The 18,781-nt window shown below is 37.0% G+C and overlaps 1 protein-coding gene across 3 annotated transcripts in view; it reads right to left on the reverse strand.

Moving 5' to 3' along the window:
• Positions 1 to 18,781, reverse strand: part of EGF (epidermal growth factor) — a 93,910-nt gene that overhangs the window by 66,496 nt on the left and 8,633 nt on the right. For all 3 annotated transcript variants that reach the window (XM_026017614.2, XM_072755482.1, XM_026017613.2), the window contains exon 2: positions 889 to 1,088. In XM_026017614.2, coding sequence (XP_025873399.2) covers positions 889 to 1,088 — 200 coding nt within the window. The remainder of the gene's footprint in view (positions 1 to 888; positions 1,089 to 18,781) is intronic.

The following is an 18,781-nucleotide window of genomic DNA, read 5'->3' on the forward strand; positions in this document are numbered from 1 at the left end:
CACTTAATTGAAGCTTTTAAGAATAACTGGAGGGAGAAAGGTTTGGTTTGAAGAAAAACAAAACAGTGGGCAATTTGTGTGGGGATAAATGCTTAAGTTTTCTCCAGTTACTTGTCTCCATAATCCATCTCTCAGGAATCCAGAGAACATTCCTCCTGGGACTCATGTAAGGGTTCTACCAGTTATAGAGAAAGAGGAAAGATCTTTTGTATCTCCTTGAACCAAAATACTTTATGTATAACACCTGCTTTATTGTTTTTTTTTTTTCCAGTGTGAAAACACCTTAAGAATCAAAAAGATTTTCTCCTAAATATCAGGAGATAAAACCCATGACAGACATTTTAGATGAAACAGGATCCCCAAACTCAGCACAATTGACATTTTAGGCCACATAATGCTTTATCATGGGGGCCATCCTGTATAATTTAGGGTGATTAGTAGCATCCCTGGCCTCTGCTCACTAGATGCTAGTAGCGCATTTTCTCTCCTTCCCAATCCAGGCGTGAAAACCAAAAATGTTCCTGGACATTGCCAAATATCCCCCAAGGGACAAAATTGCCCTCAGCTGAGAATCACTGGAGCCAAAAATAATCATGCTAATAATCTGTTTTAACCATAAAGTGGTGATCTGACTTAGTAAACTTACATGTTTTCAAAATTCTGTTAACATCCTGACTCCTTTTGGGGCCTTCTGAATACCAGTGCCACATGTATGAGTTCATCCAGTAACATGCCACAGATGCAAGTTAAACAAATATTTACGAATCTACAATTACATTCCATTTGAATTGGAATGTAATTTTTGTTCATCTATACATTACAAATTATTGATATTGTGTTTGTCAGCCTATATAAAAGTCCCCTAAATACTTTGAGGGTGTACATTACCTCTTGCCTTGTCCCATTCAGAAAAACTCTTTGCAAAAGTTGTCTTTCTGGATCTACCCAATAGATTCTTTCTTTATTATAATGAAAATCCATGATCACTGATACACCAGCATCTGCCACCAATTGCTCATGATTAGTGCCTTCCAGGTCAATCCTAAAGATACTGATTCCATGGGAGAAAATTAAGAAGGGTGCAGGACCTGAGTGGGAAGAAAGAAACCAAATTGTATATTTTCAATATTTTATCTGATTTAGACAAAATATTTCACCATGACAACCACTACAAGTAGACTCAATGTTTAATTCTTGGTTTTATATTTTAAATAAAGAATGTTGTATGAAGAACAAGTTCCTGTAGATGTTCACAATTAATTTTCTAAAGCATCTTCTTCACATATTTTAAGAAATGAACATTGCCAAATTATGAAAAAACTCTTTGAAGAGAAAATCATTTACTACTCTTATCTATAAAATGCCATTTTATGTTTAAAAAAAGGAAATCATCTCTATTGTGGATAGGGTCTGGATGATTGTAAACTTTAATTACGCAAATTGGGAATAATATTACAGATGTAAAGTAATATCATTTTGGAACTAGAACCCACCTCCTCTTCTTACCTTATGAACAGAACCTCAGGGTAATGATAGGGAAGAAGATAGCAAAAACAAGAGGCCTTAAGTGGAAGCAGGGAAAACAGAAATGCCATCTTAAGCTCTGACAAGTTTTGTCCCTGTTAGCATTGCCACAAAAAAAATACAGGATGCCCAGTCAAATTTGAATTGCATATATATATATTATGACACATACTTATACTAAAAAATCATTTCACTGTTAACTTGAAACTTAACTAGTTTAATTTTAACTAGTTGCTCTGTATTTTTATTTGCTAAATTTGAGTGGTGGAACTCACTGGATTTTTTTATTCCCACAGGGCCTTGCCCTGAACCCTAACCCTATGGTCTCCTGTTCCAGGTGATGGCTGCCTTCCCACTCAGACTCTCAAGTGTTCAACACCTGCTTGGGAATCCAATACCTCTCTTTGGAAATCTCAGCACAAATTATTAGCTGACTCTGCACAGAGTTTGCCTTTGATGCTTCAAGGGAATGTCAGAGAATAGCTTCATCTCCTGCAGCCAGGTTAGTTGCCTTAATCTCCCCTGCCTGAGTGTGAAGAGGCTCCTTCCACTGTGCCTTTAGATAACTCTGGAACTTCTGGGATGAGTCGGGATTGGAGATGAATGCTAATGTATTCTTGCTTCCCCACTAGGGTTACATGATTCTGTTTTCACATTAGACTTTATATCTTACTGTGACACAGTAAATGTGTCTATTGTTCTATGGATTAAATGAAATGATGGATTAACCTCCTCTTACTCAGGGATTATGTTCTACAGTCAGAAAACGTTTACTCTGCTTTAGAAGATATCAGAATAGATAACAGAGGAAGGAAGTACAAGATCATGAGAGTTTGAAATAGGTGCCAGCATAAGTATCGAAGAGAATTAGCCCAAATCACCCTTCTTGTGTCTTTCCTATGATAGAAGAGCCCTGCACAGGTATGGAGGAGAACCCATGTTTTATTGCCTCTCCAGGTGTGAAACCAGAGGTGTCAGAGAAGAAATGGGAAGGGCATTGGACTGAGAACCAGGAAGCCTTGTTTCTAGTCCTGGCACCATAGCTTTCCTGCACAACTCACAGGACCTCCCTGCCCACATCAGGGGATTACTGGGGAAAGAAATAAAATTTTAGATGAGGAAGTATGTTATTAATCGTGGAGAGCACTATGCAAATATAATTTGCCATTGCTGATTTCCAGAACCAAGGTCTCACTCCATAGGTTTGTGCCACTGTTCAGGTTTGAATCTCTGGATGAGAACGTTGGTGTAACTCATCTCTTTTTTTAGTAATGTGTCCTGGAGAAAAGGAAGACATAGCAAAAATCACCCTCAACTGATACCTACTGATCTGTGAGCCTGTGGTTTTATTGCTAGGAGTCATCTCTTTGAAATGTGTATCATGCATTCTCTATAAACTGAATAAATGTGTCCAACACATATTACCAATATTCTAGTGCACTGATACTTTCATAAGATCAATAAAACATTTTATTCATTTGACAGTATTACTAAATGGGGGCATCTGGCTGGCTCAGTCAGAAAAGCATGTGATTCTTGATCTCAGGGTTGTGAGTTCAAGCCCCACATTGGGTATAGAGGTTACAAAAGAAATAAATAAAACTTAAAAAAAATTACTAAATGGGAGCTTCCAGGTTTTAAAAAAAGGAGAATGAAAAGGCACTCTAAACATTTTAGACAGAATATAACATAATAGGCTTTGCACATAACAGGCACTCACAATTTTTGAATAAAGAAATCATTGAGTTTTGCTTTTTTGTCTGGCTTTAACCATAGGAACAAAGCTGAAGACACCAGCAGATACATCAAATTCAAAAAAGCAGAGTTAGTCCTACAGTAGTTATTTTACTAATAGTAATAATAATAATAGCAACAAACTTTCACAACCTGATCTCATTTACCCTTAACATAACACCATGAGCTAGATAGGTCAGATATTATAATGAATAAATCAAAGAGAAAAGAGAAATCTGAAAAATACCTAGATCCATAAAATGTAAACCATAACATTAACTTCAGCAACTTTTCAGAAAATAAGTAGAAAATATTTATTAAAATACTAAGTATGAATTAACTAATGAATTTTCTCTTTAGATTTTTCCCATTCACTGGTGAATCATGACATCCAGGGTTTATTATAGCTTCTTAGGACTGAAAGGACCCTAAATATTACCTAATTCAGTGTTTCCAAAAATTGTTCAAAAAAAATTACACAGGGTGCTATGAGTCTATGTGCATCTTTTGCAGATCCCTTCCTTCAAGGTTTTAATTCAATAGGGCTGGGCCAAGGGCTAGCAATCTGTGTTTTGAATAGACACTCCAGATGATTCTTATGCTTGGTGAATTGGAAATCATAGATTCAGTTCAGATGAGGAAATTCAGTGATGTTCCCCAAAGACCTACCACTGCTTAGTGGTAGAGTTGGAATTAGCAGCCAGATATTCCTGCTTTCCTGCCTTGGTCTGGGATGTCATGTGTTGAGATGTTGCAATCTTCATTTTACTTATGTAACTGATTTTAATTCCACACTGTTCATTTTTTTTCCTACACTGTCACATCATTTTGTGTATACCAAGGCCTGGGTAAGTATTTGTAGATGTGAAATGTAATTTGATTTTTTTTAAATGGAAGAGTTCGAGAAATTAGGATTGGTGAAATAATCATTCTGTACTACCACTGGAAATGATAAAAAGTTAGGGTTTTCACACCTGTCAGAGACTCTGTAAACATCGATGTGTGGTACAGTCTGTGGATTTGAATGTCAGCAGGGTGCGCATGTTTGAACAGCTAAACTTTCCCATGTCAAAACCTATGCCATTTATTTTGGGTGCCATTCAGTAAGAGGGAAGTCCACAGAAAATCAAACATCATGTCTAAGAATACAAACCCAAAGACAGCAAACAGGTCACAGCAAATCAATCGGAACCTCTGACTTCCCAGCCTTGGGGATTAGTAGGGGATCTGCAGAAATTAGAAAGGAGGCCAGAATGTTTGGAGCATACTGAAGATTTTTATTAGTGACTCCAAGAACTGGTTCAGAGGTCAGTTAGGACAAGTAGGACAAGTAGGTTTTGATTGAAGTGGACTGCAGAAACAGAATATTTCATGACAGGCACCTCTTCATCTGCTCTGAGATGGTAAATGAGAATGAGAAATGAGAAGAGAAAGTGAAGGTCTTCTGAACCCTGGAGGCAAAGACTCACAGGACCTAGTTAACAGAAATGATCCTGGCAACCAGATAAACAGAAAATCCTCCTCTTCTCTCAGGCCAGCATGGTACCCTGCTCTCCCCACCCCAGGTTTCCTGCCTTAAATCTGGTGACAGACTGAAGGTTCACAGTGAAAAGGGAGCTCTGGACCTTCAGGATTCAACAACACCATGGGAAAAAAATCTACATTTAACCTGACAGACTGGCTGTAAGAAAGCCTGACACCTCCTCTCACTGTGCCTCTCATAAACCCCCAATAAAAGTCATCTATTACTACCTCTCAAGGGGCTGATTTGAGTGGTAACTTGGATTTTAAGAAATGCAGAAAGTTTTATTTCACTCTAAACTGTTTCCATCTGTTTTTCTTTTAATTACCATACTTAAAGAGCACACATTTAATTTGGGGACAATCATAGCTTTCTTCTCAGCTTATTCATTAGTGTCAAAATTCAAGGCAGGTGAAAGAGAAACCAATTGACCCAGAAACAATACATCCAGAAAAGGGAGCCAGAGAGGTGAATTTAAATCTTAATTCTGGGTGCTCCTGGGTGGCTCAGTGGTTGAGCATCTGCCTTTGGCTCAGGTCATGATCCAGGGGTCCTGAAACTGAATCCCACATCGGGATCCCCACAGGGAACCTGCTTCTCCCTCTGCCTATGTCTCTGCCTCTCTCTGTGTCTTTCATGATTAAATAAATAAAATCTTTAAAAATAAATCTTAATTCTGTAAGACAAGCTCTGGGGCTCAATTTTGCTTCCTGAAACATGTGAATGAAATTTGCCACCTAGTCCCAGAGTGGTGGTAGACATGTGTCATCTAAAGCAAAAAATAGACCCTATCTAACCCTCAACTGATTCTCATTGTCAAGTTTACGAGCTCTACTCCCAGGTTCTCAGGATAGTACCTGAGACTAGAAGGTTCTGCAAAGTTGTTTGTTTTTTCCAGTAGAACTTCTTGGTCTGTAATGTGCTATTACATTTTTTGATGCTCCAAGAAGGTAGATGGTGAATATTGCCAGAATAATAATAGCCACCATATTGGGCATTATCACTAGGACAGCACATTGAAAGTATTATTTCATTTAATACATAAACACACTAGGAGGTAGGGGCTCTCAGTATTTTAATTGTACAGAGCAGGTAACTTGTCATAGTCACATGATCAATAAATAACAGATTCATATCACTTATAAATAATAAAGCCATGTCTTTCTGATCATCACACTGTACTGTTTATCTCAAACTGAATTTAACAGGAACTCTTACTGGATAGTATCTTATAGTTCAACTGTGTCAAGAAACCCACTTCAGGAACACTGCCCTAGGCATGTTCACCCTAAAGCCAGATTCTCGACATTCATGTTCCAGGAACTGATTAGAAAGTAGATCCCTTTAACAAAGGAGCCAAGAATATACAATGGAGAAAGGACAGTTTCTTCAATAAATGATGTTGGGGAAAACTGGTACAGCCATGTGCAAAAGAATTAAACTATACTACTATTTACACTATACACAGAAATTAATTCAAAATAGACCAGAAACTTGAATGCAAGACCTAAAACCATAAAATTCCTATAAGAAAACAGTAAGTGGTAAGCCCCTTAACATTGGTCTAAGTGCCATCTTTGTGGTTCTGACTCAAAGGCAAGAGTAGCAAAAGCAAAAATAAAGAAATAGAACTACATCAAATAAAAGCAGCTGCGCAGCACAGGAAACCATCATCAACTGATAAGACAACCTACTAAATAGAAGATATTTGCAAATTATGTATCTGTTAAGATGTAAATACATAAAATATATAAAGAACTCCTACAATTCAACAACAACAACAACAAAAAAAAAAAAACAAAAAAAACCATTTCCCTAAAATGGGAGGAGAATCTGAGTCTACATTTCTCCAAGGGAGATATAAAGATGGCCAACAGACACATGAATATGTACTCAACATCACTAATTTTACTAGGGAAATGCAAACCAAAACCATAAGATAACAGCTCATACCATCAGACTATTATAAAAAAGACAAGGAATAACAAGTGTAACAAGTGTTTGTGGGGTTATGAAAGGAAACTTTATACACTGTTGGGATTGGAAATTGATGCAGTTACTACAAAAACCAGTATGCAGCTTCCTCAAAAAATTAAGAATAGAACTACCATATGAACTGGCTATTCCATTTCTGGGTATTTATCTAAATAATACAAAAACACTAATTCAAAATATATATGCACTCCTATGTTCACTGTAGCATTATTTACACTGGCCAATATAAAAAAAAACAAATGGAATGTCCATCAATATACGAATGGATGAAGATACAGCACATATATATGCAGAATGGAATATACTCAGCCACAAAAATTGAAATCTTGCCATTTGTGACAGCATAGAAGGACCTAGACAGTATTACACTAAGCAAAAAAGTTAGAGAAAGACAAACACCGTATGATTTTACTCCTATTTGGAATCAAAAAGAACAAAAAAGAAAGAAGGAAAGAAAGAAAGAAAGAAAGAAAGAAAGAAAGAAGAAAGAAAGAAAGACAAGCTAAACAAATAACATAACATAACATAAAATAAAATAAAATAAAATAAAATAAAATAAAATAAAATAAAATAAAATAAAATAAATAAGACAAAGTTATAAATACAGAGAACACACTAGTGGTTACTAGAGGGGAAGGGGGTCAACTGTGTGTGACAGATACTAACTAGACTTGTGGTGGTAATCACTTTTCATTGTATACAGATGTCAAATTATAAAGCTGACAACCTGAAATTTATATACTACTACTACTACTAATAATAATAATAATATTTTAAAAGTTGGTCTTTTTAAATGGATTCCTGTAATTATATCACCTGGATTACTGCATCTCTAATTTTATAATCTATTGCATCTCATATACATGTACTCCCTATGTCTAATGTATTCCTTCATCATGTTTAAACCCAGCAGTGCAGACTCTTCAAATCTCTCTCCAATTCCACTGCCTTCTTCCTCCTTTCATGTTCTTACCTCTCTCTTATAAGACCCTGGAACTTACATTTAGAATCCTTCTAAATAATACAAGCGATCCACCCCATCTGAGGATCACATTTGCAAAGTCCTTTTTGCCATATAAGGTAACATTAACAAGTTTCAGAAATTAAAACATAAACATACTTGGGGCCACATTCAGTCTGTAACAATTAATAATACTGAGCATTTTTACATGAACTTAGCATCCTTATGTTCTCTTTGGTGAAGTGTCTGCTTAAATCCTTTGCCCATTTTTTTCCTTTGCCCATTTTTAACTATGTTATTTATTTTCTTATTGTTGCATTTAAAAGTTTTTAAAAAATATATCTTGGATGCAAGTGCTTTGTCAGATACATGATTTGCAAATGTTTTCTTCCAGCAGGCAGTAGGTCTTTTTATCTTCTTGACATTGCCTTTTTGGCAGAGCAAAAGTTTTAATTTTGATGAGGTTCAATTTATCCACTCTTTTTTTCTTTTGTATACCATGCTTTTGGTGTCATTTCTAAGAACTGTTAATCCCAAGGCAAAAATTTCTCCTTTGTTTTTTTTCTAAAAATTTTATAGTTTTACAGCTTAAATTTAGATCTATGACCCATTTTGAGTTAATCTTTGTATGCAGTTTAGGTTGAGGTTTGTTATTTTGCTCATAGATACCTCATTGATCCAACATCATTTGTTGAAAAGACTATCCTTTCTCCACTGAATTGCTTTTGCACCTTTGTCAAAGATCAAATGACTGTATAAAGTCTGTTTCTGGACTTTCTAGTCCACTGCATTAAAATTTTAAAATTTTTAAATTTTATTTATTTATTCGAGGCAGAGACATAGGCAGAGGGAGAAGCAGGCTCCCTGCGGAGAGCCTAATATGGGACTCGAACTCAGGACCCCGGGATTATGCCCTGAGCCAAAGGCAGATGCCCAACCACTGAGCTACCCAGGTGCCTTCCATTCCATTAATTTATGTATCTATCTCCTGGTTAATACCACAGCACAATATAACTTTTTAAAAACTCATAAAAATGCAGTTTGTAGAACAGTGAATCCTGTTATAAGGTTCCTATGCTATAGGTAATCCTTCATCTCAAATAAGCATGTTTAAATAATGCTCATCTTGACAGTATAAATTATGCTCAATTTTATTTAAAGACTGCTACTACCAGACTAAAATGCATTCACCAACATTAAAGTGATAAAAAAAGTTTTTCTGGATGTTTCACACACACACACACACACAATAAGACTCAGAAGTCACTATTTTGACCTGTCTTCTGAAGTTTTTCTACTATATTTCCTACTCTCTGCTGAACATTTCCAGCTGGGGATACCCCACAGCCCCAAAAGTCCCTCTGCATGTGGAAAATTGAGTTTATGCCATATTTTCTGATTAGATTGCATTTACTAAAAACACTGAATGTGACATAAGAATTTAAATTTAAAAATCTGACTTAAAATTCAATGTCTTGATACTTAAGACATAAGAATTTTTAATAGGTGGCATATTGACATTAGGTTGTTCAACAACCTAATCACACAGCAATGGAAATTTTTCCAAACACCTGTTTTCAAACTGCTCTGTTCATATACAAGTTTTTTTACAAGCAGTCACTTCCTCATTGTTAAAATTTCACCTTCAATCTGAAGGGATAAAGTTCTATTGTTTTAGTTCTTTTTTGGGTAGCATACTAGTAACATCTATTTGTCACCACAGAAGAGGGAAAGAAGAAAAAGAAAGAAAGAAAGAAAGAAAGAAAGAAAGAAAGAAAGAAAGAAAGAGAAAGAAAGAAAGAAAGAAAGAAAGGAGAAAGAAAGAAAGAAAGAAAGAAAGAAAGAAAGAAAGAAAGAAAGAAGAAAGAAGAAAAAAGAAAGAAAGAAAGAAAGAAAGAAAGAAAGAAAGAAAGAAAGAAAGAAAGAAGAAAGAAAGATGTAACCTTTTTTAAAAAAGAAAACTATATAACATGTGCTCTCTTAAGTGCTTTGCTTCAGGATACTACATGGAAAGCCTGTGTGAAGAATAGTGTTTCATGGTTACTCCACATGTAATACAAAATATTATGAAGAATCCAGTTTAGAGTATCTGGGTGGCTCAATTGGTTAAGCTTCTACCTTTAGTTCAGGTCATGATCCTGGGGTCTTGGATCAAGTACTGTGTAGGGCTCCCTGCTCAGTGGGGGTGGAGTCAGCTTCTCATTCTTCCTCTTCCTCTGCCCCTCTTTCCCTGTTCGTGATCACTCTCTCTCAAATAAATAAATAAATAAAATCTTAAAAAATATAAAGAATCCAATTTAGTCTTGTTTTAGAGGAGTAAAGACATCAGTGATACCCCATAGTCCTTTGTGCAATTCTCATTTCGACTTCTTGACAAAACTGCTTCCCTAGGAGACTGCCTAGAACCTGTAGTATGGAATGTAGTAGCATAGGACCCACTATTATCTTACTGAAGAATCTTTTGTTGTTGTTGTTGTTGTTTTATAGTCCAGTAAATGCAGTGGCTCCATTGCCACTGGGTACACTTACACTACTTCTTCTTTTTGTAATACGTTTGTCAATATATAAAGAAGTCATTGACTATGGAGAAAATTTCTTCTCTGATGTATTTTTCCTTTATTGGTTAATGAAAAAGTATTATTAGCTCTTTGTGCATTTCATTGTTGAAACAAAGACAAATGCAAGAGTGACTAAGATCACTAGCAATGGAGACAGAAAACCCCTGTTGATTGTTTCCTGGCTCCACTGTTTATTAGCGGTGTCCCCTTTAGCTCATTACTTAACCTCTCTATGTATTAGTTTTGTCATCTTTAAATGGAGATGATGATAGTACTTACCTCATAGAATTGTTATGAAGACTAAATAAATTACTTCATGCCATATGCTTAGAATTTTTCCTCACATATAGCAAGTAGTCACTTAAGTGTTGACTATTACTTTCTGGAAAATACCATAAGCCAAGATATATTAGAAACACCTTTACTTTCATTCAACTGTGTAGTTTTTATAATACTTTTTCTTCAAAATTTCAGTAATGCTTTCTGTGAAGTTTTCAGTAGTATCTGCTGACAAAAGAACACATTTGAGTCTGTTGTCATGTGGTTTTCCATGTATTATTTTAGCTACATTCTACCACAGCAGGAAACAGGAGAAATATGTATTTCACTAATAGAAAAAGGCTTGTCTATTTTTGCTGTAGTCAGAAAATGCAAGAGCCTTCTAACTTTTTATTTTACAGATTTTGTTTATTTATGAGAGAGTGAGAGAGAACATGAGCAGACGGAGAGGGAGAGAGAGAATCTCAAGCACACTCCCCACTGAGCAAGGAGACCAACATAGGCTCCATCCCAGGACCCTGGGATCATGACCTGAGCCAAAGGCAGACCCTTAACTGACTGAGCCACCTAGGCTCCCCACCTTCTAACCTTTTATCGTTAGGCTTCGTCTCAGGTATCATAACTTTGAAGATAACTGTTAAAATCAGGAAAAGTCATTTCACATTCCTGGATACTCATTTTAAAATATCTTGCTTGTCCTGACAGCTTCATGTTACCATCAGCTAACATTTCAAGGCAAATTTTACACTTGTTGTGCAGTTCATCACTAATATCAGTAAACATAAATCCAGTTCTCAGGTTGTCTTCTTGTTAATTTTTCTCTTTTTTTCCTATTTTTTGTCAAGTCTAAAGAGATTTCCATTATTTATGTCTCTTATACAACTAAGAAAGAGCTTATTCTAAGAATAAGAGAAGAGTCCTTCTGTCCTTCCCTCATTATTCTCTAGAGCTTGAGTTAGTAGCATTGTCTGCAATCTTTAGTTTCTTTGTAGGAAGGTTTTCAAGCCACTTGTTGGATTTTGTCAAAGTAAGTTTTAGTAAATTCAACGAATATGATCCATAAGTCATCAGGTAAACTGCGGCCTGCTCCACACCTGGCTCTCTGAGCTGGGAACCCCACTGTCCCCTCAGGAGATCCCGGGCATTTGGATCAGTGATGTTGCCACCATTAGTCCAAACACATAATTAATGTTGAATAAATATTTGTTGAATTGATTTGAATTAATTCATTGATATAATTTATATAAAAGGAAAGCTTAGTCCTACTTTCTAGGTGCTTTAAACATAAACAACTAGATATATTAAGAGACTTAACTTAAACCAACTTAATATTATTAACACTTTTTGGCAGGAAGAACTAATTACATTGGTGGGTTTCCAACAATCAGTCATGAGAGATGGCATGCACACGGTAAATTTTATGAGTGTAGGGATGAGTTACTTCACCTTTCTGAATCTCAACTTCTCATCAGTAACAGGAGGCAGTTAGTTGGGCTAGATGATGTTACAGGTCTTTCTAATCTAACATTATCAGTTCAATTCCTATCCTCCTGGTCTTCTAGAATTCAATAGTTTCCTTGTTTATGGCATTTTGTAAAGAAGCCCAAGCTTGTGGTAAATTCATAAATAGATGTTATTCATCTTAATTCCCATTTTCTGCCTCTTTAGATTTCAAATATCAAATTAATAATGTGCCACTATGGGCTCTACCAAAAGAAGTAAAACAATAACCTAAAACAAGTAACTCCAACCCCTGTACTGACACTACAAATTCAGCCCTCTGAAGGAAGTCTAAAAAATTGATCAGCTGATTAAGTCTGTAAAAAAAAAAAAAATAGAGGTACAAAATTTGGTATGGGTCTCATTTGTAACTAACACAATTATCTTCTTTTACTACCTTTAAAATAATGTTTTTCAAATTGCAAGGCTAAATAAATAAATATTTGCCTATAGATACTGCGTTCTGAGCATCCCTAGACAAAGAGACAAAAACAAAAGAAAATTAAGAAGTGTTGGTCTCTAGATCTTTCCAGGGTCCAGTTTTGTTATTCTTATTAATTTCAGCCTGACCAACACTTAGTCCTGGGCCCCAGCTGCACATATAGCCAGGAAAAAAATACTTCATATAATTTCTTTGGAATGTTGAAAGCAAATGTGACAAACAGAATAATTACTTAGAAAAAATAATTAATTGGGGATTTTGTGCCATACTTTATCATGTTATTATCATTGAGGATAATAACAAATCACAAAGAATAGTGAGTAAGATGATTGTGAGGACTTGGCTCATCCTAAGAAATTAATTTCAGATTTCTCTAAGCATCATTACAAATTTGAAGAAACAAGTATTAGAAAAATTTCACAAAATGAAAGTGTTCCTAATGTCTCAGCTTATGGTCTTTGGTGGAAAGTAACAGCTAATATATCCTGGAAACTCACAAAGGCAAGATTTTAAGCACCTTGTATGAACTAATTAATTGAGTCTTCATAAAATCCTATGAGATAAGTACTGGCCGCTCATATCAGCTACATAACTTATCCATTTCAAAAGCTGAGGCCAGGGATCCCTGGGTGGCGCAGCGGTTTGGCGCCTGCCTTTGGCCCAGGGCGCGATCCTGAAGACCCGGGATCGACTCCCACGTCGGGCTCCCGGTGCATGGAGCCTGCTTCTCCCTCTGCCTGTGTCTCTGCCCCTCTCTCTCTCTGTATGACTATCATAAATAAATAATAAAAAAACAAACAAAAAAAAAAGCTGAGGCCTAAGATAACCTGCCAGGCACAGAACATCAGGCTGGAGGTAAGGGAATGTTTTCATGCAAAATGAGGCAACAAGCCTGACACCAGAAACACCGGGTCTGCAACTGCTTCACTTCTTCCTGTAACAAGATCAATGCGCTTGTGTAAGCACTCTGCTTAGAATGTGTCCTTTGTTTCAAAAATGACCTTTCCTCCTGTATATTGGAAGTAACAAAACCTGGTCATTTCATATGCTTCCACACAGTTTATGATAAGAGGGTTATCCATACACTGTGCTTTTTTTTAGTTTTCTGTTCCAGAAGATAATATATCAATATTGGAAGACAGTCACTTTTCATCCTTTCTTGGGCATCGTTGGGTGCTTCTTAAATGCATTGAAAATTCAGATGAAAATTTTTCTTCATGTACCTTTTTTCTTCTACGTGAAATTGTTTCCATGATTCATTAGAATAGCCAAGACATATAAAATTTCAGTTGATTTTTCAGATTTGTTTTCCAAAATATAATAAACATTTGGATCTGATTAGAGATTTTAAAATGCTCACTAATGTTGCTTGAATCTAAAAGATGTACATTTCGGGGGCAGCCCCGGTGGCGCAGCGGTTTGGTGCCGCCTGCAGCCCAGGGCCTGGAGACCCAGGATCGAGTCCCACGTCGGGCTCCTGCTTCTCCCTCTGCCTGTGTCTCTGCCTCTCTCTCTCTGTGTCTCTATGAATAAATTAAAAAAAAAAAAAAAAAAAAAAAGGGATCCCTGGGTGGCGCAGTGGTTTGGCGCCTGCCTTTGTCCCAGGGCGCGATCCTGGAGACCCGGTATCGAATCCCACGTCGGGCTCCCGGTGCATGGAGCCTGCTTCTCCCTCTGCCTATGTCTCTGCCTCTCTCTCTCTCTGTGACTATCATAAAAATAAATAAATAAAATAAAATAAAAGATGTACATTTCCACATACTGGGTAAATTAAAGTTAATGACGATAGCCTTTGCAGGCTCCCTGCAGACCAAGGAGAAGTTAAATTCCTTTCTTTCAAAAATTCTACAATAAACAGAAAAACTGTATGCTTCAGAGGGAAAGTGAAAGACACCAGAAGATTCCTGGTAGCTTCTGCCTCTGTGCCTGATTTTTGTTTGTTTTTTAAGATTTTATTTATTTATTCATGAGAGACACAGAGAGAGAGAGAGAGAGAGAGGCAGAGACATAGGCAGAGGGAGAAGCAGGCTCCATGCAGGGAGCCCCACGTGGGACTCGATCCCGGGACTCCAGAATCTCACCCTCCTGGGCTGAAAGCAGATGCTCAACCACTGAGCCACCCAGGTGTCCCTTCTGTGCCTGTTTTTAAACCTCAGAAGGGAAGGACCCATAATTCACAAGATTGATGTCAGCAGCTACATAGTATTGAGTTTGATTGATCTCCTACCATTGATCTGTTTATACAAAGATGGAATCTATGGAAGAAGGAAGATCCTTCTTCAAGCTTTTGAAATTTTAACCAGCAAAGTATTTAAATTAATAAAATAAAACACTATTTCTCAACTGCCACACCGTGTGCTGAAAAACAAGGCAGCTGCCATGATGTTTGGACTATCTGCATCCTAAGAACCATCTACCCACAAAAAGAACCACCTCATGAATGAAATCCACTTACACATGCAAAGCTGGTCTATAGCACCCTGATAGGCTATTCTGAATGGAGGAAGAAGGTAGTACTTTTCTCTGAGAGGCCTTTTCTATCCTGTCACTAGGAGAGTGCTTGCAAATAAATCATGAATCATTGTCACAGGGTTCTGCTGCCTCTCAAATGCCTTCACACTCACACAAATTCCAGCATACTAAGTATCCTGCGAAATACTTGGGAAACCCAGACACTGAGAGACATTAGCACGGTTAGCCAGGCTTGGGAGAATCAGAAAATCAAGGTCATAAAGTGAAAACAGACACACACACCAATTCAAACTCCAGACTTAGAAGGAAGGTCAAGAGGTGATGAGAGCAAAAGTTTCTGCCTAGTATTTGGCTAAAATAACTGAAGTTTCCATACATTAACTAAATTCCAGCATCAAAAGTGAGATAGGGATACTAAAGGGCTCCATAAAATCTGCTTTTTGTTCCTTTTCCTGTATCTATTCTTGCTAGGATTGTACCCTCACTTTACACATGATCATAGTACGAATGATGTATGTCTTCCTTGTAAGGGGCAAGGAGTTAATGATTTCTTTAGAGTCTTCCAGCACAATAGATAACATCTAAGGAAGGACTAGGCAAGAATGACTGGGCGAGGCCATCCTGTGCACATTCCAGACCACTGGGGCTAGACATTTTGACGCCGAGACCCCCTGGCTCCAAGTGACTTATGGAGGACACCTGGGCCCTTGTCCTTGATCTGACCAGTTCCTGGATGCCTGAGAGGACACATATACCAGACCACAATCCTTAGAAAAAAACACCCAGACCCAAACAAAGATGAGACTCTGTCTCCTTTTCCTTGCTGAGTCTCCTAGACTCTGTACCTGGTCTCTCTATAGCTTCAATAAACTGTGCTCTCATTCCTCCCAGCTCATGTTTGATATCTATCTTGCATGTACCCAAGGACCCTCTTGGCTGATCGTGCAGGGCCCTCTCTGGGTTCTTGGATCCAGCCTGCCTACGTCAAAGGGAAATATTTGAATTGAAGGGGTTCAGGACAGGCCCCTTCAAGAATATGCCACTTTGGCACGTGGGTTATTTTGAGCTGAAAGCACTTGAGACCCTGAATACTTAAGAGGTACTTTTGCCCCTCCCTTAACTACACAGAAGATTCTAAATTAGGGGGTCTTTCCCAGAATAAGTGTTATTAACAGAAATAAATTTTATCTGAGTGACCCGTCTACATGGCAGGGAAAACATCTAACTACCAAACATCTGCTCTTCTTACTGCCTTGTGAAGTGCATTCCTTTCCTCTGAAGTCCCACACCCTTACCCCCTTCTTAGTTCAGAATGATATATATACCTCATTTTGCCTGTCTTTGGAACTTCCATGTCAATGTGGATTCCCCGTACATATACTTATTTCTCTTGTTAATCTGTCTCATGTCAATCTGATTCTTAGTCCAGCTAGAAGGACCTTTAAGGGGACAGGAATTCTTGTTTTCCCAACAGAATGATGATGTCAAGAAAAAGAACACCTAAAGAAAGATATTATTTACATGTATTATTTCACAACAACCGTAAGAGGTTAGTAATGTTAGCTGTACAAGTTAAAGTAGAAATGTGTTTTTGAGACACAGCAAGATCTTTCAGGAAGTATAAAGATCCTGTCTGTTTAAAGTAATTCTTTCTTCTACACCTGACAAAAATGTTACTCATTCTTCCAAGCCTGGATCTCAGTCATCTTGTTTTGGGCCCCCCAGCAAATGGCACAACTGGGGATGGGACTGAAATGGTCATATGCCATACCATTATTTATTAACATTATTGTTAATAAATAGTTTCTACAGAATGAATCTGCATTCTTGGTTCACCTAAAATCCAGGTAATACCTCCTTCATGGTGAGTAATATTAGCATTCTGGATGAAAGTATTGACCTTTAAGCAAGAAGTAAATAGACAATGGGGGAAATTGTGTTCCAAAGCTTTTGTTGCACTGTTGTTGTGTTGTTCCTGGTTCTTTCTCAAAGTTAATTCTAATTCTATCATTAGAAACTATAAATATAACAGGGACACCTGGGTGGCTCAATGGTTGAGCATCTGCCTTTAGCTCAAAGGATCATCATGTCATGATCCTGGGTTCTGGAATTGAGTCCTGCATTGGGCTCCCCGCAGGGAGCCTGCTTCTCCCTCTGCCTATGTCTCTGCCTCTTTCTCCAGGTCTCTCATGAATAAATAAAATCTTTTAAAAAAGAGACTATAACAAAACATTTATTAACATAACATATATGACATAACATTCTGTTCCCTAGCTCTAGGATTGCTCAAATTTGGAGTAATAACTAAAACTGAACTAAACACTAAATTGCTTTATGAAATTTGAGAATTTCTTGAAAAATATTTAGAAATTCCTTGGAAGAAAGTATATTCTTTAAAACTGACTTGGACATTCTGGAAAAGTTCTCCAATGTAGTATTTTCCCGCTGTTGATCTTAGTTATTGAGTCTTACTTTCTGTATGTTCATAAGAAGTTTACAAAACTACCTCATTAAAATAATTGCTAAAATATCTTAAATTGAGTGATTTGTATGTGTTAAAAAGTTACTAGTATCTTCCACTACAATCAAAATGACTAAAAGATTAAGAACATTAAGCAGATTCTCGAGGGTTTATTTTTTAGTTAAGAAATATGTGTTACCTTTTATCTGAGGTCTAGTGTTTGATTTTATAATTGTCTGGATTAAGAAGCAACAAAAATTAATCTGAATAGATTAGGACAACAAAATCTACAAATCAATGATAAAAATAAGAGAGGAGAGGGACACCTGGGTGGCTCAGTCAGTTAAGCTTCTGCCTTCGGCTCAGGTCATGATCCCAGAGTCCTGGGATGGAGCCCCACATTGAGCTCCCTTCTGAGCAGGCAGCTTGCTTCTTCCTCTCCCTCTGCCATTTCCCCTTTGCTCTCTGCCTCTTTCTATTTCTCTGCCAAATAAATAAATAAAATCTTAAGAGAGAGAGAGAAGAGATGTACTAATTGATTCACAATTCAAATTCTCCTAATACAGTAGTTTCCCCTTATCAATGAGAAATACATTCTATGACCCTCACTGGATGCCTGAAACAACAGAAAATATTCAATCCTATATAAACTATGTTTTTTCTTATAATATTTAGGTATGATAAAGTTTAATTTATAAATTAGGCACAGTAAAAGATCAAAAACAGTAACTAATAATAAAATAGAACAATTATAATAATATACAGAAATAAAAGTTAGGTGAATATGATCTCTCTCAAAATATCTTATTACACTGTATTCACCCATCTTATGATGTGAGATGATAAAATGCCTATGTGATGAGAGGAAGTGAGATGAATGACATAGGCCTTGTGATGTTGTTTAAGCTACTACTGACCTTCTGACCTTATGTCATTCACCTAAAACAGGACTGACCTTTTTATCTTTTTCCTCAGTACAAGTGAGATCAATCTCTAACTTTTATTAAGATTCTCTTTAAAGACTGGAGATAACAAGAAAGAAGAACAACCCATAGAATACCTTCCAATCACTAGGCAAGGCCAGACCTATGAAGGTTTCATTTGAAGTCAATGCCTTGCCTCACTTCTGACTTGGCCAAAGAAAGGGCACTCCCCACCACTGGAATTCCAGAACCCTGGACAAGCCTAAGAGTCCAAGAAAAAGTCTTCTGTCCAGGTAGTACTGCCACCACCTGGGACCTGCCTCCAAGAATCTTCACTTATGTCTCAAAATTAACATTCTCCCATTGTGGAAGAAAAGAGGAAGAAAAAATGTTTCAAAACCTGTGGTCTC

This window comes from Vulpes vulpes, chromosome 4, assembly GCF_048418805.1.
Source record: "Vulpes vulpes isolate BD-2025 chromosome 4, VulVul3, whole genome shotgun sequence".
Lineage (NCBI taxonomy): Eukaryota > Metazoa > Chordata > Mammalia > Carnivora > Canidae > Vulpes > Vulpes vulpes.